The 13393-nt window shown below is 32.0% G+C and overlaps 3 protein-coding genes across 4 annotated transcripts; 1 reads left to right on the top strand and 2 right to left on the bottom strand.

Moving 5' to 3' along the window:
• Positions 1-2671: 2671 nt before the first annotated feature.
• Positions 2672-4183, bottom strand: LOC108322425 (protein PELOTA 1). The gene has a single exon (XM_017554500.2). It carries the CDS (start codon positions 4010-4012, stop codon positions 2912-2914), a length of 1101 nt encoding a protein of 366 aa, XP_017409989.1. The 5' UTR covers positions 4013-4183; the 3' UTR covers positions 2672-2911.
• Positions 4184-5196: 1013 nt separating this feature from the next.
• Positions 5197-6586, top strand: LOC108322430 (pistil-specific extensin-like protein). Its single transcript, XM_017554506.2, has 2 exons — positions 5197-5970; positions 6064-6586. Exons 1-2 carry the CDS (start codon positions 5808-5810, stop codon positions 6426-6428), a joined length of 528 nt encoding a protein of 175 aa, XP_017409995.1. The 5' UTR covers positions 5197-5807; the 3' UTR covers positions 6429-6586.
• A 132-nt stretch (positions 6587-6718) lies between these two features.
• On the bottom strand, positions 6719-12339 carry LOC108322465 (vacuolar protein-sorting-associated protein 37 homolog 1). Of its 2 annotated transcripts, XM_052872745.1 has the most exons (8): positions 12211-12339; positions 10877-11071; positions 10603-10690; positions 7733-7772; positions 7592-7638; positions 7385-7505; positions 7123-7277; positions 6719-7038 (listed from the first exon to the last, which is right to left on the bottom strand). In XM_052872745.1, the coding sequence occupies exons 1-8, from the start codon at positions 12222-12224 to the stop codon at positions 6847-6849; spliced, it is 852 nt and encodes a 283-aa protein (XP_052728705.1). In that variant the 5' UTR covers positions 12225-12339; the 3' UTR covers positions 6719-6846. The 2 variants fall into 2 exon arrangements, with proteins under 2 accessions (XP_052728705.1, XP_017410058.1); XM_017554569.2 differs by having other exon boundaries at positions 6719-7277.
• Between the last annotated feature and the right edge of the window lie 1054 nt (positions 12340-13393).

The following is a 13393-nucleotide window of genomic DNA, read 5'->3' as shown; positions in this document are numbered from 1 at the left end:
ATCTCTCAACTTTAAAATCCTTGGTGTTTTACTGGTAGTATGTTTCGAAACTAAATTTTTCTTCTTGGAATCCTGTGACTGAATGCATATTTTCACTGCTAGTTGGTTTCAAAAGCATTATTTCTTTGCTGATATATTTTTGTCCGTGTTAAGGATACTGACTACAATGTTATGTTGCTTGTGACCTATCAAACACCTTTTGCTTTCATATAACGAATACTGGTCCTCACACTTCATTAATACATATTGAAGCATAGAAACTCTACGTATTCATGATAAAAATATATATTCAATCATCGAAAGCTTCAAGGAATTCAATGCCAGCAATGTTTATGACACATTCTGCATCCTCCTTCAATGAGCGCCATCATTATGTTCAACGGCCAAATGCCTGTCATCAAGGTGCATAGTGGTTTGACAGTTTGCGAAATCAAGATGGAATCTGTTTAAGGAGAAGAATGACGTAAAGCTTTCGAGTTAGAAGTCAAGGATTCTAAATCAAAGAGGATGATCCGAGTCTAGTGTCAAATTGCAACTATACTAAGACTAACTATTAACTTTATAATATCACTAGACTTTTTTTAAAGTTACTGAGAGATTTAATACTAATAAGTTGTAAATTAACCCATATAAGAGATAAAAAAGAATTTTTAACTCAAGACCTTAAAACAATCAATTTATGAGTTATTTTATATTTATATATTAATCATTTTATTATTATTATTATTTTAATATCAGACTAACTTACCTTAACATTCAATTCAAGTAAATATAGTAAGACTTATAAAAAAACTCAAAACATTAAGATAAAAAGTTTACGGGTCTATTCAATTTTTTCGTTTCTATATAACTTTCTCATCATTTGGGCTTTGTTTTTGTAGGGATTTGGAGGAGATGATTTGGGGAAGATGATTTGGAGGAGATGATTTGTGGAAGATGATTTGAATGGATTTGAGGGTAATTATTTTTGTTGTTTTTTTGAGTGGATTTGTGGGTAAAGTTTATGAAAATTAGTGTAGAATTTGATTGATGTGAAAGATAAAAAAAATTGTTTAATTGGTAAAAATTAAAAATTACTAAAATATCCCTAATTATTAAAGTAAAATAAAATGATAATAGTTAATGTTATATTTAATTGTTAAAATGTTTATAAAGAGCAAAAAATTAATATTAATTATTATTATTATTTTATTACTATTATTATTATTTTATTATTATTATTACTATTATTATTATTTTATTATTATTATTACTATTATTATTATTATTATAGTTAATGTTATATTTAATTGTAAAAATATTTATAAAGAGTAAAAAATTAATATTAATTATTATTATTATTTTATTACTATTATTATTTTATTATTATTATTATTATTATTATTATTATTACTATTATTATTATTATTATTATTATTATTTCAGCGTGTAAATCATTTTAGTCAAACACACTGTATTTAAGGGATGAAATTGTAAATGCTGAGAAATCTTTGCAAATCTCCGTATACATGAGAGATTGAAAATTTCTTTTATCATGCAAATCCGCGCTTTTAAATGCGCACAAATCTTTAAAAACGAACATAACAATAATTTGAAATCCGTCTTCACATTTTATCGTGCACAGTAAATTAATCTCAAGCGAACATAGGCTTACATTTCCACATCATTCAAGATATCAAATTATAACATAAATTAAAAGGTAAATGAAGCGTTTTCTTTTGGCTAATTTTTCTTCATAATTTGAATATGCGATTCTTAAGATTTTTTATAAAGAATTCAAAAGATTATTTCTTCACAAAATATTATGCATGGCTGAGAGTAATATTAACAATGTCTAGATCCCTCTATTTATTCTGTAATAGTTTTTGGTTTATCCTAGCAAGAATCCCAAAATATATTAGATTAAATATATTTTTAGTTTAAGATAATTTGGTTCTAAACTTTAAAAATAAAAAATATAATATTTCTAATTCAATTACATTAAATACAAATACCTTTCAAAATAGCTTTTAAATTGTTAATATATTTAACAAACTTTAGTTTATTACATGTCAGTCTACGACATTATTAATTTTAAAAAACTACATTTATTATTTTTAAAATTTGAAAAATAAAATATATCGAAATTTTAAATATAAATAAATTAAAATGTCACATTGAAATCATATTTCACGCAATATATTATTAGTTAGAAGGAATAGGATAATAGCATATATATATATATATATATATATATATATATATATATATATATATATATATATATATATATATATATATATATATATATATATATATATATATATATATATATATATATATATATATATATATATATATATATAACCTCACAAATTATTCTTTGTTTCAGGAGCAGCTTGCGTGCTTCGATTAGGTTTAAATTTGGCATCTGTTTGCATGTTGGTCGGATCTAATCCAACCAAGAATGTGGTGATATTTGATTGCTTTTTTTAATTTAAATGGTACAGTGCCGATGAGAAGACTTGGTTACTAAAATAAAAAGATTATATATATATATATTAATAACTTTTTTGAGAATAGACTATGTGTTTATTGACTGTATTTATTGATTGGTATATTTGAAATCAATGTTGTAAAAAAAAATCATTAAGAAAATATTTTTCAAAATAAAATTATTTTAGAACTGACATGCATTACTAAGTTTCTGATCACAGAGTAAACAACAAATAGAACACGTGATTACATACACACCACACAAACCCAAATCATTACACGTAACTTCGACAATCCGCTTTCCCCTGACTTCAGCAGGAGATTAATTAACTAGTTAATTAACAACTAACGAAATTAAACGAACAAATTAACTAGAACTAGTTAATCTGTACAACACAACCCTGTTTCTTAAAACAGTAAATTATTTAACACCATTTCAATCTTGGACTTCGAGATCAGGCAAGGGAAACCGGAGAATGGCGGCAACGCCGGTGAGCTGCGACAGTTGCGACGCCGAAACATGCATCGGCGAATACACCAAAGCCTTTCCTCCACCGTCTTTTACCGATTTCACCAGACCATCGTATTTCTGCCTCGTACCAACTTCCTCGTTCCTGTAAAGATCATCCGTAATCAAAAGTGTCTCAATCGCTTTCATTTCTTTCGCACGCTCCACCTCCTCGGCTCCATAACACGCGCGGCCCGAATCGTTGCACACCATCTCCCACAACTCCCTAAACGCCCTAACCCTGCTGTCCTTCACCAACGCCGTCACCGCCGGGTCACTCAAAACTTTCTCCAAACTATCACCATCCTCCACGACCGCCACGCTCGTCTTGTTATCCTCGATCCACCGTATCCCCATCTTCCTCGCTTCCGACACCGCAAACGCACGAAACTCCTCGCTCGTCACCACCACGCCCCTCAAAACCTTGAAATCCACGCGCTTCACCAAAGCCGCCAACACTCGGCGGAAAAACACGGCCGAAGAAACTTTTCCGTTTTTCCTGGAGTTGGGACAGGCTTCGACCTTGGTGCAGTGCGTGTTGTCTCCTTCTGCGACGAGGTGGATCTCAGCGCGGTGCGGGTGGAAAAGAACGACGGCAAGGTCGGGAATGGAAGTGGAATTTGATTTGGAACATTCTTTTCGGGTGGTGTCGTTGAGGGTTTGGACGGCGTCGTTTTGCCAGAGATTTTTTCGGAGGAGGAAGGGTTTGTTGGGTTCGAGAGAGAGCGTGTGGAAGGAGCCTGCGGCGACGTGTTGGTTGTGCTGGAGGTTGCGGCCTTGGAGGCGGAGGGTGGAGGAGTCTTTGTGGAAGTCTCGGCACGTGACTTTGAGGTGGAGGGTGAGTTTGACACGTGATGCTGTGTTTTTCTTGGTGGAGGAATCGTGGTGAACCTTGCGCGTGGTGTCGGCTGAAACGACGTCGCCGGGGAGGATGAGGTTGTAGAGGACCCACACGTCGTCGGGTTCTTCAGCCATGAGCTTCGCAGTTCCGGTTTGGTTGAGGGCGAAATCTTTCTGGAGGATCTTCATTGTTGAAGGTTTTAGCTTAGGGTAAATTTACGTAAGAATAGGTATGTATGATATTGGAAGAGAGAGGAGGAAACCTGGTGGTGGGGTTTTCCTCGTTCTCCTCTCTTCTTCCGGTGGAGGAACACGCAGGTTGTTGTGGCTGGAATTGGACAGGTAAAATGTTCTTTGATGTTGTTGTATCTATTTGGTTTTGTTTTACGATGCATGGAATGGAATTAATAGAGATATTGGCATCAACTTGTGTCTTTCACCATGCAAACAATCCATTCCTTATTTTGGTTGTAAGCTACATCGTGCATGCATTCCTTCCATGCAACCTGCTCCACGTATTTTTATTTATCACGTAATGTGTTTTTGTGTTGGATCAGTGTAATTGGTCGTGTAATGTATCCATAATCATAATTTTGTCCTAAACACCAATTTGTTTAAATTAAATTCGTGTTTTATAGTTTAATTGATATTTGATAAATGTTGATAAATAACTTTTTGTATTCGCAAACCATAAAAAAATATTTTTAACATGATCAACAAAGTAATTGTTATATAAGAAATTGCCGAAGGCATAATTAATAGTATGAAGAGGAAGGGGTGCCGTCAAATGTATGAAGACGAAAGCAGACATAGAAAAAGATAATATGAGGTTGCTCCTAACATAGTGGCGTAGTTGATGGTGAAAAGTGATTATGATTATTATCTTTCAAAAGTTTAATACAACTAATTTGATATGATGGTATGGAAAACAAAATTAAGCGATTTATAGACTTAATAAAAAATAAAATTTTGGTAATTTAGAGAATAATTAAAGGATAAAACAGTATAACGAAGGTGGAAACACAAAAATATGCAATCTCTTTATTATAGTTATAAATAGTTTTGGTTTTCTAATCCGTGATTAAAAGTAGTTTAGAGTGTTTTTTTTTTTAATTTTACTATAATATTATCACGGCGGCCTTACTTGGAATACACGGAAAATATCTTAATTAGTTTTAAAGCTTAAATAAATAATTTTTTTGCTTATAGATTAAAGGTTAAGTGTAATTTTCAGAAATTAAAAATTTATTTTTATTGTATTTTTTTCATTTGTAAAAATACTAATATTTTATTTAGGTTTATTAAGTCTAATAAAAAATAGGAGCATGAATAATGGAAGACAAGAAACAAATAACATTTCTCCTATAAATAGTCATATTATCTTATTGTAAAAGAACTTGGGATATTATTAAAATGAAGTCAGAGCATCTATGAAAGAGAATGAGTTTTCTTTGTACTTGATTCTTATATCAATGGATGAAGTATCAACTCATTCATCACTTGTCTTAAATCATCGTCTAAGTGCTGTAACAATCTCAGTCCCTAAATTATTCTTTCTTATTGTCTCTACCAAACTGTCAATCCGTTTCCCCCAAGGTATTAAGTTCGTCTCTACAGAAGAGCATCCATAAGTTTCATCTTCATTTTCTGAATTTTAAAACATAAAGCAAAGCAATTGCTTTAATTTTTTCAAACTATAATCCTAATTAGACTCGTCAATTTTACTCCATTTCTATAAATAAATAGAAAAAAGGAAAATGTTTAGCCTTGATCAATATGATAATCAGTTCATATGACAAATTAATGTTGCAGTAGGGTAGTGGGGTGCACGTCCTAAGCGGATAGTGTAGTAGTGCCCTTCCACTTTTGCCAACAATTCAACCACATGGCTTGTTATATATATATATATTTACTTCTTTCAGCCATATAACCCTGTGAATCAAGAGAGAGAGAGAGAGAGAGAGAGAGAGAGAGAGAGAGAGAGATGGGATTTCCAAGAGCTTTGATGATCATTATTACCTCACTAATGGTGGGTTGCTCCTCAGCTTTGAATGAATCAGGAGTGATTTACGTGGGTGGAAAAGTGATATGCCAGGACTGCAGCCAGGGATGGAACGAATGGGTTGATGGTGACAAACCTATGAAAGGTATTGTAACAATATCATTCTAATATTTTCCTACATCGCATATTCATATTCATATTTACCGCAGCTCGTTGCTAATTGTGCGTGCACTGACAGGAGTTAAGGTGTCCCTAACATGCATGGACAAGAGAAGCAGGGTTGTTTACTATACAAGTGACACCACAGATGAGTTAGGTCAATACGACTTGAGTGTGAAAAAGTATGTCTATGGCAAGGAATTGGATACAAAACGATGCTCGGTGAGGTTGGTGTCTTCTCCAGATAACGTTTGCAACATCCCCACCGACTTCGGCGGTGGAAAGTCTGGTGTCAAGCTCAACAATCCTACATCAATGTATCGCAGTTTGATCAAATACATGCTCAAACCTTTTTATTACACCACTCCTATGTGCGATAAACCAGACACTGAGGTCTCTGATTCTGAACCTCAAAATCACCACGGTCCAGGAGGCTACTACTAATTAATGGCCACACTCACTCTGCTTAATTTCAATACAAATGATTATTATTGTTTATCACTTATTTACTTTTGCAACAAATGTGTATCTCAACCTAAAATTTGATGACAATGGCGAAAAAAAATTATTTGTGCTCCTTCGTACAAATATAAAATGAGCATTTCTCATGTCCAAAATAAATTTCACATTCACAACTTATTGAAGGCTCTTTCCTTTTGTTTTCTCAAAACTTGGTGTTTCCATCATAACAAAAAAGAACGAAAATGAAGAATCGGGAAAAATGTTGGCAAGGGTTTAACATAAAATGGGTTCTGATAAACTTGTAGTTGCTCCCAAAGAAAAGGAGAATCTGTTTTATATTTTACAATACAACAGTAAAATCCTATATCAGCGATGGTGATCTTGGCATGTACTTCAGAGTTCATACAAATAGTGTTGAAGGTCTGCATACGAGTACATACCTCATCTCTGGCGTTGAAACCACTCGAGAATGTGACTGGAATGAACAATCACAGGCTGTACATATACGAACAATCTCATTAATAGTAGATTGCTGTATCCCAGCGACCGCAACTTTGTATAATAGGAGGCAAGTATCCTTGACCAATATCAACTATTGACAATAATGAATCAAAAATCAAATATGTACTTGCCAATACAAGTTACTTTCTTAATATTTGATAATTGGCGCTCATACAGTTGATGTTTTAGCAGCAAGATGTATGAGAGTCTTTTTGTGGTAAGTAGTACGTAGCTTCTTGTACTTTTGCAAGAAAGCCCCAAGATCAATCTCTCCGTCAAGGAAATGCTGGTGTAGATTGTCAGATTCCTCTTCAGTCTTATTTGCAGACTCTGCAAATATTATATGGTTTATCATAATTAGACCTACCCTTTGTCTCAATAGTAATAAAATTGATATACCCAAAACTATTGTTGCAAACTACAATTTTAAGTCACACCTTGAATCCTCTGGACAAGAGACGCTGGTGAATTCAGTTTCAACATTTCTTCTTTCTGCTTTTCAAGCTCATTTAGTTTCTCTTTAGCGGCAGCTAACTCAGTTGTCCGAATTATTCTACACTGTTTCCATAGGAGGAAGAAGTAACTTTAATAATCAGCAATTGTTCGAAAGAAAAATCAAACTAATAATAGGATTGTGTTCTTACTTGATTCCTAAGTTCCATGATACGAGGCTCCTTTTGAAGATTTTCCTCTGTAGAAGGCAATAGTTTAGGCTCTACTACAATTTAACAGCAGGCCGACCATTTAATGGCAATATATCAAATAAAAGAAATTAAATAACTCACCTGCAAGCTGCAAATTCTCCTTGCAAAGTTCATCTTTCAGCTGATCAGGTCAATAAGCCAAAATAAAAAGTCAATATCCCACATCACTATTACATTTATTATTTTTTTACGTTTTGTATCTTATCTCTTAAATTAGATACACTTCAAAACATGCAAAATTTTAATTTTTCTAAAATTTGTTTAGGAGCATTTTGACTGAACAATCAATCCTTGATTTGAAAAAAAAAACAATAGAGTATTCATATTTAAACTATTAAAAAGAAAATTTACGAATTTAAAGACATCTGTCTTACAGTAACATAAATATTGGTCAGATAGAAAATGTTAATATTTCTTTTTCATTTTCATTAAATAAATAATTAGATACAACTCACTTACCACACTTTTTGGCAACACGTTTAAACAATTATATTCACTTACCCAGTTGAAAGAGCATAAACAAGATTAAGGCCAATCCGAAACAACGGAATTAAGGGTTTCAGGAAGGAGCAATGGCGGAAACACCCAGTAACAACTACAAATGCATCCAGTGGCAAAATAATGGAATCACACCCAATTACAAGAGTTAAATTTCAGATCTAACAATCAAACAGAACCCATTTCAAATGCAGCGTGACAATTAAGACCAGGTTTAATCTCTGATGGGTTTATGAGTTTAGGCTGGTTTTCATTCAAATGAATTATTGACTACACAGCTCCACCGTGCTGCTATTTTACGTCTACTTCCTGAGTTAGCCAAATCACAAAATGCATTTGGACACAATCCACCAACCCGAACATGATTGCAGTTCAGGATTCTTCGATCCCTTCTAATGTGCAAAATCGTAAAATTCTAAGAGTTGTTGAAAAAGTTCGACTTGCGTTGGAATAAGATCAACTGTCGTCAGATGTTAAGCTTTATAAATCAGCACCTTTAATCATGCTTATCAGTATCACACAATTCTCAATACAATGAAAATAATTCGAGTCAAGAAGCTGGTAATACAAATTGAAGAACAAATCATTTTGGTGCATGAATTGGACTTGAAAGCAACAATCACATTTTGGTCTGTAACGGTCATCACTTAGGCGTGAAGGTTTTTGGTCAAAATGGCAGAAAACAGTGAGTGGAGTAGGAAAATTGTGCCAAACTGCAGTTCTAACTTTCGTTCCACTCAGGTACGGTTGCATCTAGTGGATTAGAAAATACTAACCAAAATAACAGTTTAGTATCTACTTTTACTTTGGCAACCTGTGCTTTATTTGCAAGACAAAACATGTTTTGACTTTGGGCCATCAGCTTTCATTTTTAATTATTGACATGATACTTAAAGCATTGTAATCTCGAGTATCAAATTAAAATATCTAATTGATGTGGAAATTATTTTTATTTCAATTAATGTTCAATATATTTTATTTATAATAAAACACAGTAAAACTTGTTATGGTTTTTCAAATACAAATATTTAATTAATATATAATAATTTAATATCAGCATATTTTATTATAAATTTTAGTTCTAATATTATTTCATATTAATAAATTTTAATAGACCTCATGCATCTCATGCTCCTAGATTCACATTTTACGTTATTGAACACGAATATGGGTTTTAATAATTACTGATCACGAATCTTACAATTCACAGATCCGTGATTCTGCAAATGGGTCTTTCAATTCACAATTTGTTTGAGATTCAACTACATGCCTCTAATAACTTTCTGCGAAAGATAAAACTTACTTTTGTAAAATGTTATTAAAGGTATCAAAATTTACAAAACTCAATACCTTGGGGCAATTGATTGATAATGTAAGATGCTGCTAGTATACTACCAATTATTTTTCAAAAGTGTGTGAGAAAGTTCCACCAAATTGCATTTTAAAATATCCACGTTGCCACTTGCAATACTCCTAGAAGACAAATGGGAATACATTGGCACCATCCCTCTAGATTTTAGAACAAAATAATAATGTGGCAAGTTATAACATTGGGAGTGGGTTAACAAAAACAGTATGACGGGGACTTGAGAGATTATATAAAGGATTTACAATGCTATACAAAGGTTGTTAAACTTGAGAGTTTATGACGTGGACCCCTATAAAGTCTTGACTAGCAGAGTTGACTTGTAAACTCAGGAAGACAAAATAAAAACCATAACAATAAAACTGTTAATGACACATACACTTAACAAAATAGTCTAACCACACATAATACTTTTACTCACAAAAAGAAACAAATATTCTAAACACAACGATAACTCAACATGTCACTTCATAATAAAATAACATAGCAAATCACAATAAGAAAATGTAATAATACACTAGTACTGAAAAAGATTAAACCACATAAATGACCAAATTATATTTAAATTCATAAAAACATAAGTTACTGATGCAAAAACATTTCTAAAATGAGTTAATTTCTTTAAATCCTTTGAGTCAGGTAAAACACTGTTTGAGAGTTTACACGAGTTTACCAAAGTTTTCCCAAAAAAAGTGTTTGATAGGGAGTTAACTCATTTTTTCTACCTAGAATAGTACTCTATAATAGCTTAAGAGTTAATTCAAGAGTTTAACAAGTATGTCATTAATATTCACACTCTCAGACACCGAGAAATGCTGTATGCAACTGAACTCCATCCCAGTGCAGTACAAAGGAACAAAAAAAACTCTGAAGTATTTATTGCAAAATTAGCACATTGAAAAGAAAATCGTTTTTAAGTAAACTATGGACAGCCCCCAACCTTTTCAAACCACTTATCAATAGACCAAAAGAAAATTTTCATTAGGCTGGAAGTGAAAAAGGCCAGGACCAGGCACCCAAGGCCGTGGCACTACAATGAAGTCAATAAAAAAACCACTAGAAATTGGAGTGAAGATATGAAACTTACATTAGTTTGAATCTTGACCTGATCAAGCGAATGTAAAAACTGCTGGTATGCATCTTTGTCAGATAAAAGCTTCCGCAACTCATCAACACTGCAATTTATAATGAGAAGAAAAAACAATTAAGATCAGCATATTCAAAAACAGGAACAGTTCACAACTTCAACGTAACTACAAAATACTAATTGTACAACCAAGAACACCCCTCCAACTATTTTTCATTTGCAAAATCAGATACAACACAATTATGAATAGCAAATAAACTGTGAAAACTCAAACCTCTTGTCCTTCAAAACAGCAATGACTCCGGCGGCTTCGGAGGGCGGAACATGAGAAGAAGGCCTATGCGGTAATGAAGAAGAAGATCCAGATGGTGTAGCAGGCCTAGACGAACTTGGTGAACTTACCACTGATGGTGGATACCACGACTGTGACTGCGAGGAACCATCCTGTGATTGTTGCTCTTGTGATCCCCTGCGCATAATTGGAAGACAGAAATTCTTATATGCTATTAACCACTATCACGCTGGAAATTCAGTTTATTATCATTATCGTTGTTCTACTGAAAGTTTGATGTTACCAAATGCACGATAGCGATTAACCGGCCAAAAAAGACAATTACTGCTATTCATATATGCTATTAAGCTCTATTGGTTTTGGATTAATGGAAATAAATGGACAGAAAGGGATAGATTAAAACGAAACGAAACATAACATAATAAATATTTTGTCCTATTGTTTGATATATTATGAGCGAACGGAAGAAAATTATTATTCCATTGTTTAAGTAATGAATGGAACGGAATAAATGAATTATTTTCTAATAATACACTTATCTTTTTTATATGTAAGCTTGTAACCCTTATCTTAAATCTTACATATATACATTTCAATCATGCGTTATCATTCTCTTTTTTAATGTCACCTGCCACATGCCTATATTTTGCATCAACTAAGGTAGTAAAAATATGTTTTGGACACAAGAATGCTTTTAAGGATGATGGAAACTCCAGGGGAGATTGACTTGGCTTATATAATAAATTCACAAATAAAAAAAAGGCATAATTTTTTTTTTCTAAATTAAACAAAAATAAAATAGTTGCGTATCTATGTGTCCAAAAGAATGTGAAGGGAAGATCAGGGGCATCTCATCGAAAAAGATAAAAAGGAAAGAGGGGCTATGAAAAATATAATGAGTATAAGTTAATCATAACTTCATAGCTAAAAGAAAAACAAATTAATGTAATCTAATTTTAAGGAAATGGCGTGCAATCCTAATGGAGCCATGTAAGAAAATAAAGTACTCGCTGTCTATCCATGGTCTCCTCCCACGGAGTCTACTGGGTAGAGGGTTGAAGAAATTAAAGGAGAAAACAATGAATTCCCAAGAAACAGAGAAAGAAATATCCATTTTTATCACACTCTCCGGTTCGGAAAAAAAGGGCGGAAAACCATGGAATCAATTGGAATGAGCTCTCAATTCAAAAAATGAACATTAACTATTTAATCACATCCCTTTCACCTTCAATTTCTTTCCGTTAATCTAAACCAAGAGAGATACACGTAGATGAAATTTAACGAATTGGAGTTTCAGGGGCGCAGAGAAGAATTACCAGAATCTGAACATGGCTAACTGGTCCCGAATTGCCGATCCACCAGACGAAGAATTAACAGAAACCCTCGAAATTTCAGAGAGAAGGAAACTTCGCAATGTGGGAACAAACTAGTCCTTCTTTGAATTTAGTTTGATTCATGTAAGTTTTAGACATAAAAACCTTTACGGGCTCTGGGCTGACTTTTGCTGGGCCCCTCGAAATGCTCCGGCCTGGCCCATTCACTATGAGTTTTTTTTATCACTTAAAATAATTTTAACAAAATCAATTTTATTTCAATAAATTTCTATATTATAAATTTATATTAATAAATCAACCCATTACTTTTTTTTACACATTACTTTTTTTTTTCATTTCCAGTCTTTCTTTTTTCCAATACATCTTCTAACTCCATCTTACACTTTTGTTAATTTTAGTACTTCAACGTTAACCTTTTTTTATTCAATATAAATTCAAAAATTATATGGATGATTTAAATACTATATAATCGGTCTTATAAGATATTTCAACAATTACTGCAATATGATATATCTATATGTAATATTAATATAAGATTTTTGTGACTGAATAATCCAAGATTTTTGTTACTTTTATTTGTTATATTTTCTATTCCTAGCTATTCCTATAAGACATTCCTCTACGGTTCATTTCAATTATTAATCTATCTTTTGAAAAAAGTGACTATCCTTTGCATATTATTATTTGACTAAAAGAATATAAGTGTTAAGGCTACATGATATATAAATGGACCAAGAGAATAACAAAATTCAAAAAGCAAAAGTTATACGATCAAATATATTAAACATATTTTATCGATAGATAATTAAATATTATATCTTAAAAATATTAAATAATTAATTATTATATTATAATATATTTAAAATATTAGATAATCAATTATTATATGATAATATCTTTAAGATATTAATTATTATATTATATAATAAGATATATCATAATATATTATATTATATTATAATATAATGAGATATAATGGAATTTAATAATAAGTTATTATAATTTTATATTTAAATATTTTGAAGATATTTTGTAATATTTTGATAATATATACAGACGAATAATATAGAAAATAAGATGCAGGTGCACCATGTTAATGGATAAATGACTTTTATTATTCTTAACATTGATGAATGACTTTTATCATTTTTTATTTAACTTTAGC

Source organism: Vigna angularis, chromosome 2 (assembly GCF_016808095.1).
Source record: "Vigna angularis cultivar LongXiaoDou No.4 chromosome 2, ASM1680809v1, whole genome shotgun sequence".
NCBI classification, from domain to species: domain Eukaryota; kingdom Viridiplantae; phylum Streptophyta; class Magnoliopsida; order Fabales; family Fabaceae; genus Vigna; species Vigna angularis.
This window is presented reverse-complemented; position numbering and strand designations above follow the sequence as displayed.